This window comes from Geotrypetes seraphini, chromosome 10 (assembly GCF_902459505.1).
Source record: "Geotrypetes seraphini chromosome 10, aGeoSer1.1, whole genome shotgun sequence".
In the NCBI taxonomy this organism is placed as follows: domain Eukaryota; kingdom Metazoa; phylum Chordata; class Amphibia; order Gymnophiona; family Dermophiidae; genus Geotrypetes; species Geotrypetes seraphini.
This window is the reverse complement of record NC_047093.1, coordinates 105,114,076-105,140,064: the sequence shown is the minus strand read 5'-3', so window position 1 is coordinate 105,140,064 and position 25,989 is coordinate 105,114,076. Positions and strand designations below refer to the sequence as shown.

Genomic DNA, 25,989 nt, shown 5'->3' with positions numbered 1-25,989 from the left:
AATATTTTGTATTGAAATTTTTGAGTCCTCAAGTCCAGTCTTTAAATTTTTAATCTCAGTTCCATGATTTTCTAATTTCTTTTCTACTTCTTGTAATTGTGGATTAATAGATTTTGCCAAATTGGCTACCAGGTCCCACAGAGAGTCTAATGTAACCTCTCGGGGCTTCAAAATTTGCAATGGTTGTAATTTTAAGTTAATTAGCTCACCCTCTGGCAACTTGTCTCCTCCTGCAATCTGTTGGATTTTCTGTTGGATTTTCTTATCCCCCACTGCTTCTTCCACAGTCTCCTCGTTAAGACTCCTCTGCTCCAGCAGGGAGTCCCGTGGCACAGTCCCCGTGTTCTCCTCCTTAGCCTCCGAGAGGAAGTGAACTCCAACCTCAGGAAGTTCCTCCTCTCGCGGGGAACTGGTCGACTGAGGGCGTGGGGGTGGTGCTCTCACTTCGGGGCTCAACGATGTCTCCAGCCCCATGGTGAACGCCACTGACGCGCCTCCGCCGTGTGTCTCCTGCGGGGAACTCCCCGAAGCTATCGGCGTGCCCTGCATTCTCCTCATCAGGTCCTCGATGTTCCCGAAGACGGCTGTTCTGGAGCGCTGCGAGGCTCCAGCAGCGCTACGTCCCCTCCTCTTCGGCATCGTGAAACAGGTAAAGATTTGAGTGGACAAATTATGTCAAGGAATAGACGGGAGCGTGAGACTCATGCGACTGCTCATGCAGCCATCTTGGATCTCGGAAAGACCTCATCTCGAGTATTGTGTTCAATTCTGGAGACCACACTACCGGAAAGAATTGAGTCGGTTCAGCGAATGGCTACCAGGATGGTCTTGGGGCTCAGGGATCTCACGTATGAAGAAAGGCTAAAAAAACTGCGGATGTACTCACTGGAGGAGCGAAGAGAGAGGGGGGACATGATTGAGACCTTCAAGTATGTCATGGGGCATATAGAGGTGAAAGATGATATCTTCAGTCTTACAGGGCCCTCGGTAACCAGAGGACACTCGCTGAAAATCAGGGGAGGGAAATTTCAAGGTGATGCTAGAAAGTACTTCTTCACCGAAAGGGTGGTCGATCATTGGAACGAGCTGCCTCAGCAGGTGATTGAGGCCAACAGCATGTCAGATTTTAAGAGAAAATGGGATATTCACGTGGGATCTATAGGGGAGTAAAAGTCGAGGAGTGGGTCATTGGTATGGGCAGACTCGATGGGCTATGGCCCTTTTCTGCCGTCAATTTCTATGTTTCTGCACAGTGAGTGTCAGAGCTTCAGGCTTTGTCATGCTGAGATCCTTTTCTCCGCATTAAGGAGTCAGCGGTGATTTTGAGGACTGTGCCTTCATTTCTTCCAAAAGTGGTTTCTTCTTTCCACATCAGCTAGGAAGTTTGGTTGCCAGCCTTTGTTCCTTCGGGTTCCAAGTCTCAGGACCGTGTTCTGCGGTCTCTGGATGTCCGACGTCTTTTGAGATACCTGGAGGCCACTAACGATGTCCGTTTGTCGGACCATCTGTTTGTCCTAGAGGGCCCCACGCGTTGGGGTCGGCCTGCTGCCAAGATTACTATTTCGCATTGGATACGAGCGGCTATTTCCTAGACCTATGTGGCGGCGGGGAAGAAGCCTCCCCTTGGGGTGAAGGCTCGCTCTACCAGAGGTCTGGCTTCCTCGTGGGTGGAATCTCATGCGGTCTCGCCTGAAGAGATTTGTCAGGCGGCCACATGGGCTTCCCTTTATACCTTTTCCAGGTTTTACAGGCTTGATGTGGTGGCTAAGGGTGATACGGTTTTGGCACTTCTGTTCTTGCGGCGGGCTCATCGGGCCCCCCGAGTTTTAGGACGGTTTTGATACGTCCCATCCGTTCAGCATCCAGAGAGCTTGTACAAGAATGAAAAATTAGGTTTCTTACCTCTGCTAATCTTCCTTCTTGTATATCTTCTCTGGATGCTGAACGCCCGCCCATTTGTTGTTGTTTTTTTTTGTCCGATTCGCAGGTTACCTCTTCAGTGACTGGTAAGCTGGATTTATGTCTTTGACCAGCCTCCCTAAGAATTTTATGTGTATTCCCCTTTGTTGAGTTTAAGGGTTGGGGGTTCCCTGGGGGGTACCCCTTCTGATCTTCAGGCTGTGTCCATGTTCCAGGATTTCCCTGGGTTTTGTAGTTTATGATGTTTGCATTCTCTGTATCCAGTTGGCCATTTTTGGCCGTAGTTTTTAGTATAATACGATATTGAGCAGAATTGACTGGTAGCGGGAGTTCCCGCGCCATCTCTTTCTTTTCTTCTGTTTCCTGCTGTCATAGGTCTACATGGCTTTTCTACTAACTGAGCAAGACAGGAAGCTTCCAGGCAGGTAGCCCAAAGGGGAGGGATCATCTTTTAATTGCCTGCAGCTGAAGCTAATAGAGATACAAGATCCCATCCGTTCAGCATCCAGAGAAGATATACAAGAAGTTAGATTAGCAGAGGTAAGAAACCTAATCTTTCATTACCTCCAATTTGTTTAGGGCTGAGGTTCATTGTGCAGGGCTTTGGTTTAGGATGCCTTTTAAATGTAAGTAAATACAGTATATAGATTTGAGTTATCCTTGAACAGAACAGTCAACAAATCTGCATTATAGGTCCTCTTTGAAAACACTTTTTTAAACAGGCTTTTCCAGTTTAGGAATAGTGGTCTCGCCAGGATGCCAAGAGATGATTTTCAGGTACTGGGACCTGGGAATGCAGCATTCAGGAAGGTCTTTCTCTTTTTTTTTTTTTTTTTAGCTTTTCTGTATGATTTGTGCTTTTCTGTTCTGTACAAATTTAGTATTTGTAGTCTGCTTTGATGGGTACTCTTTAAACGAATAATCAAGTTTAACAAACCTTGAAACCTTATTTTTTTTCTTTTCAGTTTCAACCAGTTGAAGTTCAACAATGAAAAAAATGACTTCCTTGGATACATTGATAACAGGAAATGGATTATATGTACTTGCACATCTATGTATTTTCAGAATGTGTTCATTTTAACATAACTTAACTTTTTTTCTAAAAAAAAATTTCAGCAAAAAATTAAAGATGCCTTAAAATATATTATGGTGAAAGTATTAGAGCTAATGCATTATTCAACATTAGATGTAGAATTAACGTATGATTCACAATAAAACAACTTGATCAAAACTCAGCATTTTTTGTTATTTGTTTTTATCCTAAAGCCTTATTTTAGACAGGTACTTATTTTGTACCTGGAGCAATGAAGTGTTAAGTGACTTTCCCAGAGTCACAATGAGCTACAATGGGAATCAAACTCACAATTTTAGTGTGCTGAGGCAGCTGCTCTAACCACTAGGCCATTCCTAGTGGGGAAAGATGCAGGCTTTTTTCTTTTTTAAATTAGTGCAGATTTCCCAGGGGTCTAAAATTTGGTATTAGGCAGTACCCTGAATGTAAGTGGTGATGCTGTGACCAGTAGCAGCAGGCTCAAGGAGAGCCACCACAGCCCAGGGCTAACCCCACCACACAAGTAGAGAAGTTGAGTGTAAGGAAGGAAAGGAGAAAGAGACTGAAGGAGGGAGATCATAAAGTAGAGAGTGATACATTAAAGAAAATAATCTCCATCCCCATGCATTCTGTCCCTATCCCAACTAATTTAAACATAGAAAAAGGTCAAACATAGCTTAAAGAAAAAAATCTATTTAACTATCAAGAAAAATACTGATTATATAACTCAACATTTCCTAGAGTTCACCAACCATTTTGGTGAGTGTGCTGACAATTTGGAAGTATTAACTGCTTTAATGCTCCATATTGCAGTAAAATAGTGATCATTATTGTGGTAATACTGTGCAGATTGTCCCTACGGGAATTACCATGGTTAAGGAAAGGATCCTGCATGGAAGAATGGATGATCCAATTAATCCCACAGTTGTTCTTCCTCCCCCACTTATTACCCAGTATGCTGCAACCCTTCTAATTGTCTTTTATACTCCTTCCCTTTTAACCACTTCCTGCTCTCATTGTAAACCTCCTTCCTATTCTATCAACATTTTTTTTTCAGCCTAACTACTATTTCCCTTAGTAGCTTTGTTTCTGGATTATAGATACGCTGAATTGCTGTTGTCATGTTTGTTCTGAACCTAATTAGTTGTTATATGTCCATTTTGCTCCAGCACCAGCCTTCCTCACACTGGCCCAGCTCTTCCAAGTTCACTGCTTACCTATCCAGCACACCTCCCCACTCTCTGCAATTACTGGCAGTGGTGGGAGCTAGCACAGATGTTGTTTCATCATTTCAGCTAGATTTCCTCCTGTAGTGACCAGGGCTGTGGAGTCGGAGTCGAGGAGTCGGAGGAAATTTCGGGTACCTAGAGTTGGAGTCAGAAGTACAAAAAACTGAGGAGTCGGAACCGGAACATTTATCTACCGACTCCATTTTTAAACTTGGCATACCAATCACGAGCGATTCTTTCAGCTATAGCACCCACTATATACACAGCACAAATGTTGCGAGCAGCTTCTGCGGCCTTAGAACCTTGATTAAAAGCAAAAAGAAGGTGGTGTCGAAAATGCTCATTTCTCTCAACTTGACATTCCATTTTAACGATCTGAAAATTAACCAGTGCTGTGGAGTCGGAGTCGGAGTAAATTTCGGGTACCTGGAGTCGGTGTCGGAGTCTGAAGTACAAAAAACCGAGGAGTCGGAGTCGGAACATTTATCTACCGACTCCACAGCCCTGGTAGAAACATAGAAACATAGAAAATGACGGCAGAAAAGGGCTATAGCCCACCAAGTCTGCCCATTGCAATTTGCCTCCCCCCAGAGTTCATTTCCTTAGAGATCCCACATGAGTATCCCATTTCTTCTTAAAATCAGTCACGCTGCTGGCCTCAATCACCTGCAGTGGGAGTCCATTCCAACGCTCCACCACTCTCTCGGTGAAAAAGTACTTCCTGGAGTCGCCATGAAATTTCCCTCCTCTGATTTTCAGCGGATGCCCTCTGGTTGTTGAGGGTCCCATGAGACAGAAGATATTATCTTCTGACTCGATATTTCCCGTGATGTATTTGTACGTTTCAATCATGCAGCTATGCTTTGGGGTTTAGGACATGAATTGCTGATTGCTGCAGCTACTGCTGCTTCCTGCAACTACTATTACTTATCAACATAAGACTATCCTTACTGGGTCAGACCAAAGGTCCATCTAGCCCAGTAGCCCATCCTCATAGTGGCCGATCCAGGTCACTAGTACCTGGCAAAAGCTCAGAGTAGCAACACTCCATGCTACCAATCCAGGGCAAGCAGTGGCTTCCCCTATGTCTGTCTCATTAACAGACTATGGATTTTTTTCAACAGGAAATTGTCCAAACCTTTCTTAAAACTAGCTAGCTATCTGCTCTTACCACAACTTCTGGCAACACATTCCAAAGCTTAACTATTCTCTGAGTGAAAAAAATATTTCCTCCTAAGAACATAAGAATTGCCAAGTTTCAAGTTTTATTTTATTTGATATACCGCGTATAAAGCCTAAGCAGTTTCCATATGAATCATACACAATTTAAAAAAACAGAAAAAAAAACTAAATAAGGGGAACATACATTGTATTTTAAAACAACTGCAAAGGACAAACAAACATGACACAGAGGGGAAAACGGGGTATGGATACATCTATATTTCTTCTATTCGAAACCCCGCAGGACAAATTCTCACCACCACTGAAACTATTGCGTCCCAATTCAAACTTTTCGACACTAATCTCTATAAAACCGACTCTACTTCCTCTGAATCAGACATTGATTCTTTCTTAACCAAAATTGATCATCCCCAACTGAGCTCTTCTGCTAAATCTGACCTCGAAACACCTATATCTTCTTCTGAAATACTCCTCGCGATCTCATCTTTAGCTAATAACAAAGCCCCCGGACCCGACAGGTACACAAATGAATTTTATAAAAAATTCAGTACTCTTTTGGCCCCTTATCTTCTCGATTATTATAACTTTATTCATAGTTCTCCTGAAAAACAATTTAACTTTGCTGAGGCCACCATTGTGGTCTTTCTGAAACTTGATATAGATCCTACCTTGGTTAAAAATTTCAGACCAATATCTCTCCTGAACCTAGATTACAAAATCTTGGCCAAAATTCTCTTACTCAGACTTAATAAATTGATAGCCATTGATAGCCTCTTTAGTCCATAAAGATCAAATAGGATTTATTCGACACCATCACATTGGAGACAACTTAAGACTCTTTCATCACATTAATGCTCATGTCAAACATCTCCAGGAACCTGTGGTGGGACTTGCCATTGATGCCGAAAAGGCTTTTGATCGGGTTGAATGGAAGTTCCTATTACGGGTCCTATGCTGGTTCAATTTTGGCGACTACTTTACTACTTGGATACAAGCACTTTACTGTCAACTCACTTCACACATTCATATCAACAACTCGCTCTCTAATCGTTTTTCCCAATACCAGACAGGGATGCCCTCTTTCCCCTCTCTTATTTAATCTCACCTTAGAACCTCTCCTTGCATCTATCCGGGAATGCTCCTCCATTAAAGGCATTATCTCTCATCCCAGACATATTAAACTCGCTGCCTATGCGGATGATGTCCTTCTTTTTATTAGAGATCCTCTTCATTCTATCCCGGCACTCATTTCTCTTGTCACAAAATATTCCCTTTTGTCAGGCTACCTGGTTAACTGGGAAAAATCTGAACTTTTTCCCCTAAATGATCTTATCACAATGTCGGACGTGTCCCACTTTCCATTCAAATGGTCCCAAGAAGCCATTAAATACCTTGGTATATTGATTCATAAAGACCCACACCATAGTATGGAGCTCAATGTGGATAGGATCAAACAGCTAATCACTAAATCTACCACTCAATGGTCTCTCCTGTATCTTTCATGCTGGGGGAGAATTGCATCTATTAAAATGATCTTCGCCCCTCAAATTACATACATTCTATCCAAGTTACCTTTTAGATGTAAGAAGCCACTGTTCCAATGGATTAATAAGAATTCATATGGAACAATAAGAAACCTCGTATTGCTTTATCCAAATTGTTCGCATCCAAACTGAATGGTGGTATGAATCTTCCCAACCTTCACTTATACCAAATTGCCTCTCTAGCTGGTTATGGCGCTTATTGGAGCTACACTTTTCCCCCCCATGGCTTACCTTCCTGGTTAGAGTTTGAGACCTATATATGTGCTCCATGTCCCTTAAATATTTTGAGAACTATGAATATTCCAAGACATTTGAGGGTATATTCCTTACTGAGTGCGACACAGCAAGCTGTGAGACTTTTAGATGCTGCTTCCGATGTTTCTATTTACTCCACTCTCAACATGTCCATCTGGGATAACTCCAAACTCAAGCATAATGGTAAACTGCTAAGGAAGCTATGGAACCACGGGGTGTAAGGGGTGGTCCACTGATGGATCAAAAACTGGCTGGCGGATAGGAAACAGAGGGTTGGAGTGAAGGGCCATTACTCAGAGTGGCAATGGGTCACGAGCAGAGTTCCGCAGGGTCGGTGCTGGGACCGCTCCTGTTCAATATATTTATTAACGACCCGGAGGCAGGAACAAAATGTGAGGTTATTAAATTTGTGGATGACACTAAACTATACAGCAGGGTCAAAACCATGGAGGACTGCGAAGACCTCCAAAAAGATCTGACAATGCTGGAAGAGTAGGCCAAAAAGTGGCAAATGAGCTTCAACATAGGGAAATGCAAAGTCATGCATGTTGGGAAAAAGAACCCGATGTTCATTTACAAGATGGGGGGATCACCACTAGGGGTGAGCAACCTTGAAAGAGACCTGGGAGTGATGGTAGACACAACATTGAAGGCGTCGGCGCAGTGCGCCACAGCCTCAAGGAAAGCGAACAAAATGTTGGGTATCATTAAGAAAGGTATCACGACCAGGACGAAGGAAGTCATCCTGCCACTGTATCGTGCAATGGTGCGCCCGCACCTGGAGTACTGTGTCCAGTACTGGTCGCCGTACCTCAAAAAAGACATGGCGGTACTTGAGATAGTCCAGAGAAGAGCAACTAAGCTAATAAAGGGTATGGGGACCTCTCATATACTGACAGACTGAAAAAGCTGGGGCTTTTCTCCCTGGAAAAGCGACGACTCAGGGGAGACATGATAGAAACCTTCAAGATCATGAAGGGCATAGAAAAAGTGGACAGGGACAGATTTTTCAAACTAAGGGGAACCACAAGTACAAGGGGGCACTCAGAGAAATTGAAAGGGGAAAGTTTTAGAACAAACGCCAGGAAGTTCTTTTTCACCCAGAGGGTGGTGGATACATGGAACGCGCTACCGGAGGATGTGATAAACAGGAGCACGCTACAGGGCTTCAAAGAGGGTCTGGATAGGTACCTGGAGGACAAAGGGATTGAGGGGTACAGATAGGAGTAGAGGTAAGGTTATAGGGACAGGATTAGAGGTAAATTATAAAATTAGTCAGAGACCACTGTTCAGGCAGTGGGCCTGATGGGCCGCCGCGGGAGCGGACCGCTGGGCGAGATGGACCTATGGTCTGCCTCAGCGGTGGCAACTTCTTATGTTCTTAAACCCTTTTGCTGGAAAAAATGGCAGAAGTCCGGACTTTGGTCAGTGAAACAACTCTTTTATAATGACCGTATTATACCCTTTCCTTTATTCTGCACACAGTATCCACAACTCGCACCATGCCATTCACAATGGCTCTCCCTTACTACAGCTATTGTTATTATGACATTACATATAATGGACGCAACTTCTACTCATTCAGTACAACGTTGGAGTTCAATTGTTATCTCTTCTGGTAAGGCTGTATCCACCTTCTACCACATCCTACGAGATTACCACTATTCCTTCTCCTCTCAATCCATGCAACGATGGGAGAGCATGCTGACTTCTCCTCTCTCCGATATTAATTGGGCTGAGTTCTGGACTATGACCAATTGTCCTCTGCTGTCCTCCAGAGTTTCACAATCCTTATTCTTTGTCATGTGGCAAGCTGTTTGGACTCCTGTACGTAGGTGGAAGGCTAATCTGAAATCTGATTCGAAATGTTGGCACTGTTCTGAAGCTGAAGGTTCCCTTGACCATATGTTATTTTATTGCCGAACTATTCATTCCTTCTGGTCCCGTATTTGGACAACTATCAAGGACATTACATCTTGCTCGACAGATTTAACCTTTGACATGGTCATCCTTCGCTCTCAACATCCATGCTTTACCAATTCAGCTTGCCCTCAACTGATCGACACAATGTTTGCTACTGCCATCATGCACATTCTCAAAAACTGGAAATCGGCAGCCTTGTTGGATTACACCTTCTGGTGGAACTCATTATGTTTCTACCACAAACATGAACAATATGTTTTTGAAAAATGCTGTATATCCAAAATATCCATGCGATCCTCTCGCACATCCTCTCCATGGAAATTTCTGGATCGATTTATCCACTCTATTTTCTAGACTACTTCATTTCTCACTTTGCTCTTTTTTTTTTTTTTTTACTTTTTCTTCCTTTCTGTCTTTCTTTTCACTTATCTTTTATTCTATGTATTCATGCTTCCTTTTACTTGTATGGCTGATTCTTGCTCTAGATCAGGGATCTCAAAGTCCCTCCTCGAGGGCCGCAATCCAGTCGGGTTTTCAGGATTTCCCCAATGAATATGCATTGAAAGCAGTGCAGGCACATAGATCTCATGCATATTCATTGGGGAAATCCTGAAGACCCGACTGGATTGCGGTCCTCAAGGAAGGACTTTGAGACCCCTGCTCTAGATATTGTTCCATAGATTCCGATGCTTTTTTGTTAAATGAATGGTTGATTCTGTATTTACGGAAGTTATTGTACCTTGATATTTACTTTTATGTTGAGTTTTATAAAATTTCATTAAAAATCTTTTGAACTGGAAATGCATGGAACTTTAGAAAAAAGATTGCTAAAATTCCAAGATGGCTGCTGCAAAGAAATTTGCATCTAAAAACGCTTAACAAACACACATGCAAAGTGCAAAAAAAATCAAAATTAGGGGTGGTAGGGGGGACAAAGGGGATCATGCAGAAACACCCAAATACCTGAAATTTGGACCTCCCCTGATTCAGTTCCCAGGCTGAAGCAGCTTTACTCACTGTGACCTGTGCTGAACATGTGCTGCAGCTAGCCTCAGCCCTTAAAAGTAGCTGGAAATGTGAAGAAGCACTGCTTCAAGCTGGGAATGCCTCTTCAACGCTGATCTTTGGGCTGCCAGCCAGACACGGAGCCTGACCGCACCTCCACCCCCACGGACCAACGGGCATGATTAGAGAAGGGGGGGGGGAGATGAAAAATATAGCCAGCACCCTGCAAGACACTGCTGAGCCTCCAAAGGGTGTCTAACAGCCCGCTCTTAAACCCCTGCAAATCAGTAGGTGAGAAACAAATGTGGAGACGGCCCAGAGCTCCCAAAAATACTTGTTCAGGCATGGCTAACAGGTACTACCAGAGATCAGCTTGTTACCTGCAGACCAGAGTCTGCTTCTTCTCTTTGCAGGTAGAACTGAAACCAAGGTGAAAGCTCCGAGCACTGAAAGCACAGAATAAAATAAGAAAAAGAGAGCCGAACAGAAACACCCTGTGGAGAGTTAGAGCAAAAATCGGGAGTGGATTTCTTCTGCAGATGGCTCCCAGCCATGGAGAGAGAACCTGCTTCTCTAGAATTGCTCACGACTTCTTTTGTCTGGGCTTTGAAAAGCTTCCAGCTTGTGATGTCATCGGGAGGGTATCTGTGCATGCCCGGATGCAACATGGTGATGTGTGCATACGTATGACATCATCACATAACGCATGTGCAGATACCCTCCCAATGTGGCTCCGAGCACGAGGGGGCAGGGCAGAACGGGACAGGGTCATGGGTCTGGATTTTACTAACATAAAATCTAGTAACCCCACTGAGACACACTACTTTTCAAAACTACATTACTTTGGCCTGAGTAATACAAGACTTTTGTGCAAGAGCTCCATAGTAAAAATAAATACAAATTATTAAGTTACATTCTTTTTACCTCCTTTTCTCCACTAAAAGGGTAGTCCTCATTCTCAACTCCTCCCCACCATGAACAAGGTTCCCCTTCTTTCTAACCCCCAAAACCTCTCGCTTCTGCATGGCACCCACCTACTCCTGCCCTAGCACAAGCAGTCAGCTTCTCAGCATACAAATCACCTGCTATCCTACACTTATTCCTGGCTGATTCAGTTTTCACCAAACAAGTGTGCTGCATTATAAAACATCTGAAACTGATTTCAGTTGTTAGTACCACTATAAAGGATGGATCCGACCCACTTCCAGCACTAAATAATTTAGATGGAAGTGGATGGATCTAGCCCTTCTGGAAGGCATGAGCACCTTCTGCTATAAAGTACTGCTAGGGTCGGGGAAATCCAGCCCTTTTGATGGGCAGAAGGCTGGATCTGAGTACATTCAACAGTTGTGATGTTATTTAGTGCTTGTGATGGGTGGATCCAGCCCTCCTAGTGGGAGTCGGTGCTGGATTCAGGAACATCTAATCCTTCGCTGTCTCCGGTGGGTATGACGGTTCTGGGTAGAAGAGCGATACAGTACCGTACTTGCTATTGTCTCGCTCGTTTCCTCTGACCCAACTTCCTGTTTCCGGCAGAGAGAAAAAAAAGTTGATTCAGAGAGGTTGGAACGCTGAAGAAAAGAAGTTTTGGGAAGGTTTGTATAAATTATTGTCCCCGTCGGTGGTCTGAAAGACAATTTTGAAGGTACAACGTGGGGGAGAGTAGGGTCGTGAAGAGAGAGATGTAGGATTACGGTTCCAGAAAAAGGAGGACGGATTCAGACGTCTGAGTACTTCTATTGCTTTCAATAGAAGTAAAACCTGGATGTTTTAATCCTTTCTTTGTCTGGAACCCTAGAGACATGGTCTGGGGGGTGTTGGAGAATGAAGGATAGATGCTGACCCGCGGGTGGGGATAGGGGAGTGGAGGAAAAGATTTTGGACTGTGGGTAGGGAGGCGAGCGGTAGAGATTAGAGGGAATGAGGACTTTGTTGTCCTGTTCACATCTCAACCTTGTGGCCTTGGAATCGGGAACTCGTCCGCCCGTTATCAGACCCTCGAGCCAACGGCTGTTCTCCGCTGCCCGCCTTTAAATTCAGACCTGCCCATATAGAAAGCCTGCCTACAGCTCGCGCCGGGCCTTTGCCTGGCCCTTTCCTTCTGACGCAAGTTCCTGTCTCAGAAGAGGCTGATTGGTCAGAAGGAACAGCCCGTTGCAGGCCGCACGCAGTCATCCTATACGGCTGCCGCTGGCTTACAGTGCCGAAGATTGAATTTAAAAAGATGGGTAGGGAAGAGCAGCCACGTTGGGTCCGGGAGGGAGATGATGGTGGACAATGGGAGCTGGGGGAATAAAACAGCAGTTGCCATGTGAGGGAGTCTAGGAATGAAAAAATTGGGGCAGGGAGGAAGTAGAGAATGGCACGGGAAAAAATTTGTCCCCACCTCTGCGACCACTGTCCCGCATAATCCATACAAGCCTCAGTACTGCAATATTTAGCTTATTCCTTCCTTATAAATCAAAGTTCTGGCTGCTGAACTAGAGAAAGAGATGTTCAGTTGGCAGGGCTTTGTTTATACATTTTTATCAACACAACTAATATATTGCTTTATCTTTAAAGAAAATAAATATAAATTTTTTTTCTACCTTTATTGTCTGGTTTCTGCTTTCCTCATCTTCTCATTCATTTCCTTCCATCCACTGTCTGCCTTCTCTGTCTCATCCATATGCTCTGTTACTGTGCCTCTCCCTTCCATCTCTCCCTCCACTCTCTCCCCCCCCCCCCCCCAATTGATCTGGCACCCATCTTCTTCCCTCTGCTCCCTCCATAGTCTGGAATCTCTCTTCCCCATTTCCCTTCATCTGTTCCTCTCCACCCCACCTTCCCTCCCTCTATCCCTTCCCCAGTTCCCTTCATTGTCTTCTCCCAACTCTCTCGTCCCTATTTCCCTTCAGCATCTGTTCCTCTCCACCCCACTTTTGCACCCTTTATCCCTCCCTGCCCCTTACATTCATGGCAGGCAATTTCTAAATTTCCTTCCTATGAGCAACCAGAGTGTTGAAGTTGCGTGTGGCTTCAGGAATGGTCGTCTCTGATGCAACTTCGGTTGTGTCAGAGATGACCTTTACGGCAGCTACATATGATTTCAACGTTCTGGCTTCCTATGAGCAACCGGAGTGTTGAAGTTGCGTGTGGCTTCAGGAAAGGTCGTCTCTGATGCAACTTCGGTTGTGTCAGAGATGACCTTTACGGCAGCTACACATGATTTCAACGCTCTGGCTGCTTGTAGGAAGGAAATTTAGAAATCTCCCGCCACAAAGGTAAGGGGCAGGGAGGGAGAAAGGGAGATGCTCGGACAGGGCAGCAGTGGCGATAATAAGGAGGGAGGGAGATGCTTGGACGGGGCAGCGGTGGCAATCAGTAAGGAGGTAGGATGCACGATTGGTGACCGCGTGCGTTCCCTCCCTTAGTTGCGGAGACAAGGCCATTCACTGCTCCACGGGGCGGTAAATGGCCTTTGTTCCTGTAGCCGCAGTGACCTGTTTTTCCCCCACTGTTTTGGAGGGTTACTCGCAGTTACCCGTGGCTTACCACAGGTAACAGCCACTGTGCCATTCTCTAGGAGGAAGGAAATAGCTGCTTCTGAGGGAGGAGGGAGAGCTGGGCCTGGGGATAGAGATAAGAGAAAGAGGGATCTAGGTAGGGTTACCTTATGGCTCCAGAAAAAAGAAGGACAAATTGAGACATTACATTACATTAGTGATTTTTATTCGGCCATTACCTTGCGGTTCAAGGCAGATTACAGAAGAGGATTTGTGGACATGTCCAGAAATGTTACAGAGTAATAATAATAATAATAACTTTATTTATTCTATACCGCCACAATCTTATAACTTCTAGGTGGTTTACACTGAAGCGAAGTACAGAATACAAATAGCGAAAAAGTCACTGAACAGTCAGCGAGTTACAGAATACAATTATTAAAAATACACATATTTCTCAAAGTTATCAGCATGGTGTTAATAGTTTTAAAATGGTATCTGATTAGGAGATAAATCTATTGAACAGTGATGTCTTAATCTCTTTCCGAAATGCGCCGTAGGTCAACCTGGCTCTGTTGATGTAATTGCCTAGCCAGGTCTGCTGTTTACTAGCTTGAAACTTAAAAGTTCTGTCTAGAAAAGTTCTGTATTTGCAATCGGTGATCCTTGGATAGGCAAAAAGATTACAATTTCTGGTTGTCCTAGTGGGGATGTATAGCTCGAAATGTGGTAAGAGATACGTAGGGGCCTTTTCCCACACCAGTTTAAAGCAAATGCAAGAGAACTTGAACATTATTCGTGCCTCCATTGGCAGCAGTTTGTAGTAGGGACTAGTGCTGCCCGATTCAGGAAAAAAAAATTTTGATTTTATTAGATTCAGCCTGTTGAATTGGTTTTTCGATTCGATTTTCCTGCCCAATTGGGTGCTTTTTTTCAGACATCCTAGTGGGTTTATTTTATAGCCTCTTCACCCCCTTTGCCTTCTCCTAACCACACTGGTGCTGTGGTGTAAACAAAATAAATAAATAAAAAAGACTTTTCCTCTGTTTGTTAAATCCTAGCTCACGTTTGCTGTCTAACACCAGCTCTGGCAGGATACACGTTTCAAATCTGACATATTGTAATCACAAAACCGAAAATAAAATTAGTTTTTCTACCTTTTGTTGTCTGATCATTATTCAAATTTTGTTGGTCCCAGGCTCTGGTTGTCTTCTGATAACTTGCTTGCCAGGGTCTCCTTCTTTCTTCTTTCTCTGTGCTAACCATCCATCTGCCATCTCTGTCCTCCCCTTCCCTCCCCAGGAGGTCTGGCATCTTTCCTTTTTTTTCATCTCCCTCCACAGATCCACCTTTTCTTAACTGCCCTTTCATCCAGCATCTCTCCCTTTCTTTTCCCCCCTCCACACCATCCCTAGTGTCCAACTTCTCTCCCTTTCTGTTCCTTCCCTCCCTAAATCCTATTGTCCATCATCTCTCCCTCTCCTCTATTTTCAGATCCATTATTTCTTCCCTCCAAAGTCCGGCATATGCATGTCTCTTTGAACTCCCCCTTCCGTCCCTCCCTCTGTGTACGTCTACACCAGGGCCCCTCTCCCCTGAAGGTCTGTCCCCCCCTGAAGGCCTGCACCCCACCCCTAAAGGCCTGCGCCACCATTCCTGAAGGCCTGTTTCCCCCTTGAAGGCTTATGTCCCCCCTTTAAAGGTCTGCATCCCAACCCCTGAAGGCCTGCCTGTCCCCCCCCCTTGAAGGCCTGCACCTCCCCCGAAGTCCTGCCTGCCTGCCCCCCCCTTAAAAGCCTGTATCCCACCCCTGAAGGCCTGTCTGCCTGTCCCACCCCCCACCCCAAAGGACTGCTCACCCCCCCAGGAAGGCCTGCGTGTTCTCCCTGGCCTCCCACTGGTGTCCGGCTTCCCCCTGGCCTCCCCTGTACCGTTTACCATTGAAGAGCAGCCTGCAGACAAGATCGCAGTGCTAGCGATCTTTGCACTGCTTCGGAGCTGTTTCCTCTGCCGCAGTCCCGCCCCTTCTCTGATGTCAGAGGCAGGATCGTGGCGGAGGAAACAGCTCAAAAGCAGTGCAAAAATCGCTAGCACCACGATCTTATCTGCAGGCTGCTCCTCAACGGTGACGGTGCATGGACGCTGGGGGGGGAAGCTGACAGAAGCACTTCCCGACTGACCCTCCCCCTCGCCCTCTAAAGCAAGTGCGGCAACGGCCAGCCAGCGAGAGCAGTGCTGCCGCTCCTGCTTTAGGGAGCGAGGTCAGCCGAATCAGGAAGCCAGTTTATTTTTTTTGTTTTGAATCTATTCGAATCAATTCACCCGAAGTGAATCGGTGAACCGATTCGAATTTGGCAGCACCAGTAGGGACTAACATGCTCACTTTTCTTTAGTCCGAATATTAAGCAGACAGCTGTGTTTTGCACTATTCTTAATTTTCTCACAGTTTTGTTTTTTTTTAAGATATACCAAAGTAAATGATGTTGCAGTAGTTCAATATGGTTAAAACCAATGACTGAACCAGTAGTCTAAAAGATAGAGGGTCAAAATATTTTTTAATGGTCTTTAATTTCCATAGTGCAAAAAAGCACTCCTTTGCCACCAAGTTCGTGTGTTCGATCATGGTCAAGTGGGTGTCTAATGTGACTCCTAATATTTTTATGGTTTTTGATATTGAGTAATCGTGACCATTTAGGTATAATGATGTTCTATAAATTTTATCCTTTGGGCTTTCCAAGAAAATTATTGTCTTTTCTGTGTTTAATTTCAGTTTAAAATTGATAGTCCACTGTTCAATTTCAGTCATGATATGGGAAATGTGTTCTAAAATTTTGTTGGTCACGTTATTCAAACGTTATTCAAAGGAATTAAAATAGAGATATCATCAGCATATTTGTGGTATTTTAGGTTTAACTTTTGTAATAGATGTCCTAAAGATGAAATGTAGATATTAAATAAGGTGGGTGATAGTGGGGAACCTTGAGGTACCCCCGAAGAATTTTTCCAAGAACTGGAGTATTTCCTATCGCAGACCGCTCGATATGATCTTATGGTTAAAAAACCCTGAAACCAGTTCCAAACTCTTCCCGAGGGCCCCATTGCGTCTAGGCAATGTAGCATTATTTAATGATCCACTAGATCAAAAGCACTGCTAAAATCTAGTTGTAAGATCAGAGCACTGGTATCTTTTTACTAAAAAGACTATAAAGGTGGTTGAGGATTGAAGCTAAAACTGCCTCTGTGCTGAATCCTTTTCTGAATCCTGATTGATGTTCACTAAGAGCGCTAAATTTGTCTAGGTAATTCACTAGTTCCAAATTGACCAATCCTTCTAGTAGTTTGGTGAATAAGGGGATATTCACTATGGGCCTATAATTGGACTTCAGTGCGATTGAGTTCTTCTGGTCTTTAGGGATGGGTGTGATCAGGATGTGTCCCATTTCCTCATGGTATGTCCCTCTGATGAGAGTAGTTGTTATCCAATTAAATAAATCCCTTTTAAACTCAGGTACTGCAACTTTCATGATCTTAGATGGGCATTCGTCTAGCAAGCAATTTGATTTGGTGTATTTGTTAAACAAAGTGAGGAATTGATGCAAATTAGGGAGCTCAAAATGATCCCAGAGCATGTCTACACTGGGCTCCCTTTCATGTGGTCTGAATTAGAATTCGAAATCAGGTGTAGGTGTAGGTATTGTTGCTCTTAAGTCTAAAATTTTTTTGTTGAAGTAGCTGGCAAGGGTTTCAACCAATGGTATGCGTTCATTATTCTTTTTTAGAACCTGTAGAGCGGGTTGCTTCAGAAGATTGAAATGTTTCATACAGTGTTAGTTAAGACATAATTTTAGTGAGGGAGGCGAACAGGTGAATTCTGCGGGAGCTCTTATTGTTGTAGTTTAAATTGAAGTGTGGGTTGAGGTATCTTGGTTAGAGAGTTGCGCGGGGACAGAAATCCCACCTGTCCCCGCCAAAGATCCACCCGTCCCCACCCATCACCGTGAGGACTCTCACCCGTCCCCACAAGGAATCCCCACCCGTCCCCGTGAGGAATCCCCTACGTCCCCGCCCGTCCCTATAAACTTCAGAAATAGTTATTTCAGTTAATTATGCTACTGAATTAAAGGCTATGGTAGAAACCCATTTAAAAATAAGCAAAAAGACTTTATTAATTTAGAAATATTAATTAGGAAGAATACATACTTTGTAAACGGGTTTCTACCAGAGCCTCTAATGTTTATAAATTTTTATCAACACAACTAATATATTACTTTATCCTGAAGCAAAAAAAAAAAATTTTTTCCTACCTGGTTTCTGCTTTCCTCATGTTCTCATTCAATTCCTTCCATTCACTTCCATCCATCTTCTCTCTGCGTCTTCCATTTGCTCTGTTACTGTGCCTCTCCCTTTCTCCCCCCTTCCAAATTGGTCTGGCACCCATCTTCTTCCCTCCGCTCCCCCCATAGTCTGGCATCTCTGTCTTCTTCCCTGCCAGCGTCTTCTCCCCACTCTCTCTTCCCCATTTCCTTTCAGCGTCCTTCTCCCCCCATCTTCCCCATGTCCTGTCAGCATCCTTCTCCCCCCCTCTGTCTTCCACATGTGCTTTCAGTGTCTTCCCCCCTGTCTTCCCCATGTCCTTTCAACGTCCTTCTCCACCCCTCCCGTCCTCCCCATGTCCTTTCAGCGTCCTTCTCCACCCCTCCCGTCCTCCCCATGTCCTTTCAGCATCCTTCTCCACCCCTTTGTCTTCCCCGTGTCCTTTCAGCGTCCTTCTCCACCCCTTTGTCTTCCCCGTGTCCTTTCAGCGTCCTTCACCCCTTTGTCTTCCCCGTGTCCTTTCAGCGTCCTTCTCTACCCCTTTGTCTTCCCCATGTCCTTTCAGCGTCCTTCTCTCCCCCGTCTTCCCATATCCTTTCAGCATCCTTCTCCACCCCTTTGTCTTCCCCATGTCCTTTCAGGGTCCTTCTCCCCCCTCTGTCTTCCCCATGTGCTTTCAGCGTCCTTCTCCACCCCTTTGTCTTCCCCAGTGCTTTCAGCGTCCTTCTCCCCCCTCAGTTTTACCCATTTCCCTTAAGCATCTTTTCTTCTCCACTCCACCTTTCCTCCCTTTCTCCCTCCCTGCCCCTTACCTTTGTGGCGCTTCCCCACCCGACCGACAACAGAACAGGCCCGGTCGGACAAACCTCCCTGCCCTGTAGCCGCGGATCTAAATTACCGTCTTACAGCAGCTGGAGTATTGAAGCTGCTGTAAGAAGGTAATTTAGATTCGCGGCTACAGGGCAGGGAGGTTTGTCGGCCTGGCCTGTTGTCGGTCGATCGGGGGAGCGCCACAAAGGTAAGGGGACCTGACCGGCTGTGCACACTCCCCCCCCCTGCTTTGGTACGCTACTGCCTTCTCCCGACCTGCCCTGCCACACACAGCTGACCAGAAGTCTTCCCGATGTCAGCGCTAACGTCGGAGGAAGGAAGGGCTTTGCTTAAACCCTCCCTCCGACGTCAGCGCTGACATCGGGGAAGACTTCCGATTGGCTATGTGTGCTGCAGTGGGCAGGCAGAAAATGGAAAACGAGACCTCGCAGCAGGGCAGGTAGGAAAGGCATTGAACCCCGCGGGATCCCCGCGACCCTAGGGGGCGTCCTCACAGGATCCCCGTGACCCGAAGGGGGAACCCGCGGGATCCCCGTCGTCCCCGTTCCCGTGCAGCTCTCTAATCTTGGTGACATACCAAATACTGTTTTATAGCAGAAGCATGAGAACTTGAACAGGACTCTGGATTCAAATGGTAACCAGTACAATTTATAGTAGAAGGGGGTGACGTGTTCCCATTTGTTCAAGCCAAAGATGAGGCAGATGGCGGTGTTCTGAATCAGTTTCAGTCTCCTGATGGTTTTCTTCAAGGAGCCCAGGTAAATGATGTTGCAGTAGTCCAGGATGCTGAGAATGGAGGATTGTACTAACAGATGAAAAGAGGTGTTGTTGAAGTATTTTTTTATGGTGCAGAGTTTCCAGAGTGACTCCCAGTACTTTTAAGGTTTGTTCTAGGGGAGAATCCGATCCATTCACTTGTATTGTGGTGTCCTTGATTTTGTCGTTGGGTGTTGCTAGGAAGAATTTAGTTTTTTCGGAGTTTAATTTTAATCTATAAGATAGCATCCAGCGTTCTATCTGATTAAGCGTGCTTGATAGAGAGTTTAGCAACTCTGGTGTAAAACAGGTTAGCGGGATGACTATAGTAATGTCGTCTGTGTAGATGAAGAATTTGAGCTTTAAACTTTGCAGGTGGTTTCCCAAGGAGACGAGATAGATATTAAACAGGGTGGAGGACAGGGTGGAGCCCTGTGGAACCCCACAAGAGTTGTCCCAGCTATAGGAGAAAGAGTCATTCTTAAACGCCTTGAATGATCTATTTCCCAGGAACCCGCGGAACCAGTTGAGAACCTGGCCTGAGATGCCGATGTTTGCCAGGCAGTCCAGGAGAATAGTGTGGTCGACCAGATCGAATGCACTACTCGGGTCAAGTTGCAAGATCAGGGCGCTAGAGCCCTGGCTAAAGAGTGAGTGCAGGTGGTCGAGCAGTGAGGCTATAATTGTTTCGGTACTTTGGCCTGAATGAAAGCCCAATTGATTGTCATGTAAGATATTGAATTTTTCCAGATATGTGGAGAGTTCAGCATTTACCACCCCTTCTGCTATCTTGGTGACTAGTGGGATACTAGCGATAGGTCTGTAATTAGATGGGGCGTTAGAAGGTTCTTTTGCGGTTTTTATAATTGGAGTTATCATGATATGGCCTTGTTCTACTGGAAACTTTCCTGTGGATAGTAAGCACAGTTACTTACCGTAACAGGTGTTATCCAGGGACAGCAGGCATATATTCTCACATGTGGGTGACGTCATCTACGGAGCCCCAGCGCGGACAGCTTTTCAAGCAAACTTGATTGAAGTTTCAAGTTTGCACACTGCACCACGCATGTGCTAGCCTTCTTGCCCACTAGAGGGCGCATCCCCACCTCGTGGTCCTCAGTTCCATATCAAGCAAAGATAAAAGCCATCCCCGGGGAGGAGGGCGGGTTGTGAGAATATATGCCTGCTGTCCCTGGATAACACCTGTTATCCCAGGACAAGCAGGCAGCATATTCCCACACATGGGTGACGTCACCGACGGAGCCCCGCAGCGGACAGCCTCGAAAGCATCTTGCTTGAAGATCTCGAGCTTTCGATTGCTGCATCGCGCATGCGCGCGTGCCTTCCCGCCCAAACTAGGGGGCGCATCTCCTGAGAGGATCCTCAGTTCAACGTTTTCCGCGGAGCCGAGAAGACTTGTCGACTTGGTTCCCGTAGCGTTGTGCCTTCTCTTCACCGCGGCTGAGTACTTTTTATTGTTTTCGGTCACTGTGTTTCTATTCTAATTCTATTTTATTTCTATATATATATAAAAAAAAAAAAAAACATCTTTTTGTTTTTCTTTAGCGTCGGGTTGGAAGATTGAGGCCTAGGCCTCTCTTCTCCGTTCTCGACATGGACTTTGTCCTATCTATGTCCCGGCCTGTTACCGGGTTTAAAAGGTGTTATCAGTGCGGTAGGACTATTTCCATCACTGATCCACATAGTCGGTGTATGATCTGTCTCGGGTCGACTCATCGCCCTGAAGATTGTCTTCGCTGCCTCACTCTTCAACCTCGTGCTTTTAAACGCCGCTGCGACAGGTTTTTAGAGCTTTTTCCTCGTATGGAGCCTGAAAAAGCTGTGGCCTCGGTCGAGGCATCTGTAAAATCCTCGACTCCGGGTCCAACCTCGAGTACTAAAACCTCGACCTCGCCTCCTCGACAGGCCTCGGCCTCGAAGACCTCCGGGTCCTCGGCCTCGAAGGCCTCGACGATGTCCTCGAAGCCTGGATTGGGGGGTAAGTCTCCTGCTTCCTTTTCAGGTACCATCCCTAAGAAGCCGACAGAGTCTACCTCCATTCAACCTGGGGCCCCAGGTTTGACTCCGTCTTCCAGACCTTCAAAACGTGCTTCCAAGTCCAGGGAATACTCTCGATCGAGGTCGCCCTCCTTGGAACGCACGAGACCTCCTGTGACTCCGAGTCCTTTGGTCTCCGTCCCCATGTTTGAGGATATGCTGAAGTCAATTCTGACTACGCAAATTTCCTCAATAGTGGCTCAGTTGGTACCGGCCTCGACTCTGTCTGCGCAACTCCAGCCTGAGCAAAAATCTGCACCTTCTCGACGATCTCCTCGTCGAAGGTCTCGATCCAGAGTTTCCTCGTCGGACTCCTCATCTGAACATGGGGCTAAACAAGCATTACCTCGATCCAAGCACAGGTCTCGATCTTCGAAGCTTACCTCTACAAAGAGCTCGAAGCATTCTGATCTTACTTCCAAAGCTCATACTACCATTGCCTCTTCAATTTCATCGAGGCATTCGAGGTCGAGGACACCACCTTCGAGGCATTTGTCTCGAGAAAAATCTCCTCTTACTAAGCCTCGTACTCCGCGCACCTCTCCGACTCGGAGCCTTAAGCGGAAACATTCAGCCACTCCTCCTCTGACAGGCAGTGGAGCATCTTCCATCACTTTACATCTTGAATCTGAGCCTGTATCTCAGTATTCACGCGAGGCTTCTCCATCTTTTTCAGTGACACATCGTTCTCGTTCTGTTTCTCCTGAGGAAGCCTCGACCTCGAAGTCTGCTTCCTTTGCTAAATTTGTCTTCGACATGGGGCAGGCTCTTAATATTGATTTACGTTCCGATTCAAAATACACGCCTGAATATCTGGCGGATATGGAACTTTCTCATCCTCCTAAGGAGACCTTACGTCTACCCATGACACCGGTGCTGAAGCAGACGTTTCTACGTAACATGGAGACTCCTTATTCTGTGACAGCTATTCCATCGAAGCTGGAGTCTCGGTATCGTACTGTTCCATGTAAAGGGTTTGAGAAATCTCAACTTTCTCATCAATCTCTAGTGGTGGAATCCTCCCTGAAGAAGGCTCACCCATCTAAGGTGTCTGCAACAGTTCCACCAGGACGCGAAGGGCGAACTATGGACAAGTTTGGGCGCAGACTTTATCAAAATTCTATGATGACAAATAGAATTTTGAATTACAACTATGTCTTTACTTCATATTTTAACCATTTTTTGAAACAGTTGTCATCGTTTTGCCCAGACTGGCCCAAAGAACGCCTTTCTGAATATAAACATATTATTCAATCTCTATCTCAGTTACGTCTATTCATGTTGCAGGCATCTTACGATGCTTTTGAGCTATCCTCCAGAGTCTCGGCATTTGCAGTGGCTATGAGACGTCTTGCATGGCTCAGGATTGTAGATATGGATCCCAATTTACAAGATCGTTTAGCAAACCTGCCGTGTCAAGGTTCTGAGCTCTTTGATGACTCTATTGAAGCAGCTACTAAAAGGCTTTCTGAGCATGAGCGCTCCTTCGCCTCTCTGCTTCGTCCGAAACCAAAACCTTCTGTGACTAGAGCTTACAGACCTCCAGCTCGTCGTTACCCCATGAAGTCCACACCGGCTTTTTCTAGGCCTCCACCTAGACGGCCACAACAACAACGTCCTCAAAAGCCCCAGACACCTGCTCCAACCAAAACAGCTCCGTCTTTTTGACGGTCCAGTGATGAGCATTCCAACCTCTTTACATCCAAATTCCTCCCTACCCATCGGAGGTCGCCTTTCCCTTTTTTCATCTGTCTGGGAAACCATTACATCGGACCTTTGGGTCCTTACGATCATCCGCGAGGGATACTCTCTGCGCCTGCTTCAGGTGCCTCCAGATCACCCTCCAAGAGAGTGTCTTTCCAGTTCCTCGCAACTTCCCCTTCTTCTTCGGGAGGCTCGGGCTCTTCTTCACCTTCGAGCAGTGGAGGAAATTCCTCCTCTCGAACACAACCAGGGGTTTTATTCCAGATACTTCCTGGTTCCAAAGAAGACGGGGGATTTGCGACCTATTCTGGATCTCCGAGCTCTCAACAAATTTCTAGTCAAAGAAAAATTTTGCATGCTCTCTCTCCCGATTCTGTACTCCCTCATGGATCAAGGGGATTGGATGTGCTCACTGGATCTCAAAGAGGCTTATACTCACATTCCTATTCATCCAAACTTTCGCAAATATCTCAGGTTCAAGGTGGGGAACCTTCACCTTCAATACAGGGTTCTTCCATTTGGCTTAGCAACCTCCCCTCGGGTTTTCACCAAGTGTCTGGTTGTGGTAGCCGCGGCCCTTCGAGCCCAGGGATTGCAAGTTTTTCCTTACCTCGACGATTGGCTTATAAAAGCTCCTTCTCTTACAGGGGTTACGCAAGCGACCCTTCAGACTATTTCTTTTCTTCAAAGTCTGGGGTTCCATATCAACTTTCCAAAATCTCAGTTAGTTCCAACTCGATCGATCCAATTTATTGGGGCGGTGTTGGATTCTGTCCGCATGAGAGCTTTTCTTCCTCTCAACCGACAGAATACTCTTTTAAACCTTTGTCATCATGTAGCTTCCCTATCAACTATCAGGGCGCGTCAAATGATGGTCCTTCTCGGTCACATGGCATCTACAGTACATGTGACTCCTTTAGCAAGACTACATCTTCGCATCCCTCAGTGGACTCTGGCATCCCAATGGCAACAAGCTCTAGATCCACCTTCTCGCCATATAACGGTGACACCTTCTTTAAAGAAGTCTCTCCGCTGGTGGATGCTCTCTTCAAATCTTTCCAGAGGTTTGCTGTTTCACCATCTCCCTCATCAGAAAGTTCTCACAACAGATTCGTCCGAGTACGCATGGGGAGCCCACGTAGATGGTCTCCGTACGCAAGGATTATGGACGGCCACAGATCGTCGATGTCATATCAATCTGTTGGAACTCAGAGCGATATTTCTTGCTCTCAAAGCTTTCCTTCACATCCTTCACGACCAAGTAGTCCTTGTTCGGACGGACAATCAAGTAGCAATGTATTATGTCAACAAACAGGGCGGGACGGGTTCCCATCCTCTGTGTCAGGAAGCTCTGAAGTTGTGGCATTGGGCGATTTCACACAACATCTTTCTTCGAGCCGTTTATATTCAGGGTATTCAGAATTGCCTTGCAGACAAATTGAGTCGTCTGCTTCAACCTCACGAATGGACGATCAACTCCCCCACACTTCGTCAAGTATTCAATCGATGGGGGACTCCTCGGGTGGATCTTTTTGCGTCACCCAACAACTTCAAACTTCCTCTGTTTTGTTCCCGCATCTTCTCCCCTCTTCGTCTCGAGGCGGATGCTTTTCTACTAGACTGGAGGAATCAGTTCCTTTACGCCTTTCCTCCTTTTCCTCTGATTCTCAAAACTCTTGTCAAGTTGAAGTCGGATCATGCCACAATGATTCTCATAGCACCTCGGTGGCCCCGACAACATTGGTTCTCTCTTCTTCTGCAACTCAGCATCAAGGAACCTCTTCTTCTGCCAGTTTTTCCTTCTCTGCTCACTCAGAATCAGGGATCCTTACTTCATCCAAACCTGCAGTCTCTTCATTTGACAGCATGGTTCCTTTCTACCTGATGGATTCTGCTGAATTTTCTCAGTCTGTTCAGGATGTATTTCTGGCTTCCAGAAAACCGTCCACTCGTCAATGTTATAGTCAAAAGTGGACCAGATTCTCTTCTTGGTGTTCCACTCATAATCTTCAGCCAACTTCTTCTTCTTTGGCTTCCGTTTTGGATTATTTACTTCATCTATCCCAGTCAGGTCTTCAATCCACATCTATTAGAGTTCATCTTAGTGCAATTGCTGCCTTTCATCAGCCTTTAGAGGGGAAATCACTTTCGGCACACCCTCTAGTTTCTCGTTTTATGAAGGGTCTTTTTAATCTCCATCCACCTGTCAAACCACCTCCTGTGGTATGGGATCTTAATGTGGTCTTGGCTCAATTGATGAAGCCTCCTTTTGAACCTATTGACTTGGCTCATTTTCGATATCTTACTTGGAAAACTGTTTTCTTGATTGCTCTCACTTCAGCTCGTCGAGTTAGTGAGTTACAAGCTTTGGTTTCGGATCCACCTTTTACTGTTTTTCACCATGACAAGGTGGTACTCCGTACACATCCCAAATTCTTACCTAAGGTAGTGTCTGATTTTCATATCAATCAATCTATTGTTCTACCGGTATTTTTTCCTAAGCCACATTCTCACCCTGGTGAGACGGTTTTGCATACTTTGGATTGTAAACGTGCGTTGGCTTTCTATCTTCAACGTACTCAACCTCACAGAAATTCTCCTCAACTTTTTATTTCTTTTGATCCAAATAGATTGGGTCATCCCGTCTAGAAGCGTACTATCTCCAACTGGATGGCTGCGTGTATTTCTTTCTGTTATGCTCAGGCTGGTCTTCCTCTACAGAGTCGAGTAAC

The 25,989-nt window shown here is 45.5% G+C and overlaps 2 protein-coding genes across 9 annotated transcripts in view; both read left to right on the top strand.

Moving 5' to 3' along the window:
• LOC117367981 (CDK5 regulatory subunit-associated protein 2-like) overlaps positions 1-3,146 on the top strand; it is a 372,935-nt gene extending 369,789 nt beyond the window's left edge. For all 5 annotated transcript variants that reach the window (XM_033961149.1, XM_033961147.1, XM_033961146.1 and 2 more), the window contains one exon: positions 2,886-3,146. In XM_033961149.1, coding sequence (XP_033817040.1) covers positions 2,886-2,912 — 27 coding nt within the window. In that variant the 3' untranslated portion in view covers positions 2,913-3,146. The remainder of the gene's footprint in view (positions 1-2,885) is intronic.
• An 8,190-nt stretch (positions 3,147-11,336) lies between these two features.
• Positions 11,337-25,989, top strand: part of PDCL (phosducin like) — a 50,991-nt gene continuing 36,338 nt past the window's right edge. The window contains exons 1-2 of one of the 4 annotated variants that reach the window (XM_033961266.1): positions 11,337-11,551; positions 11,646-11,704. In XM_033961266.1, the coding sequence (XP_033817157.1) occupies positions 11,481-11,551; positions 11,646-11,704 (130 nt within the window). In that variant the 5' untranslated portion in view covers positions 11,337-11,480. The other 3 variants (XM_033961264.1, XM_033961265.1, XM_033961263.1) reach the window with 3 other exon arrangements.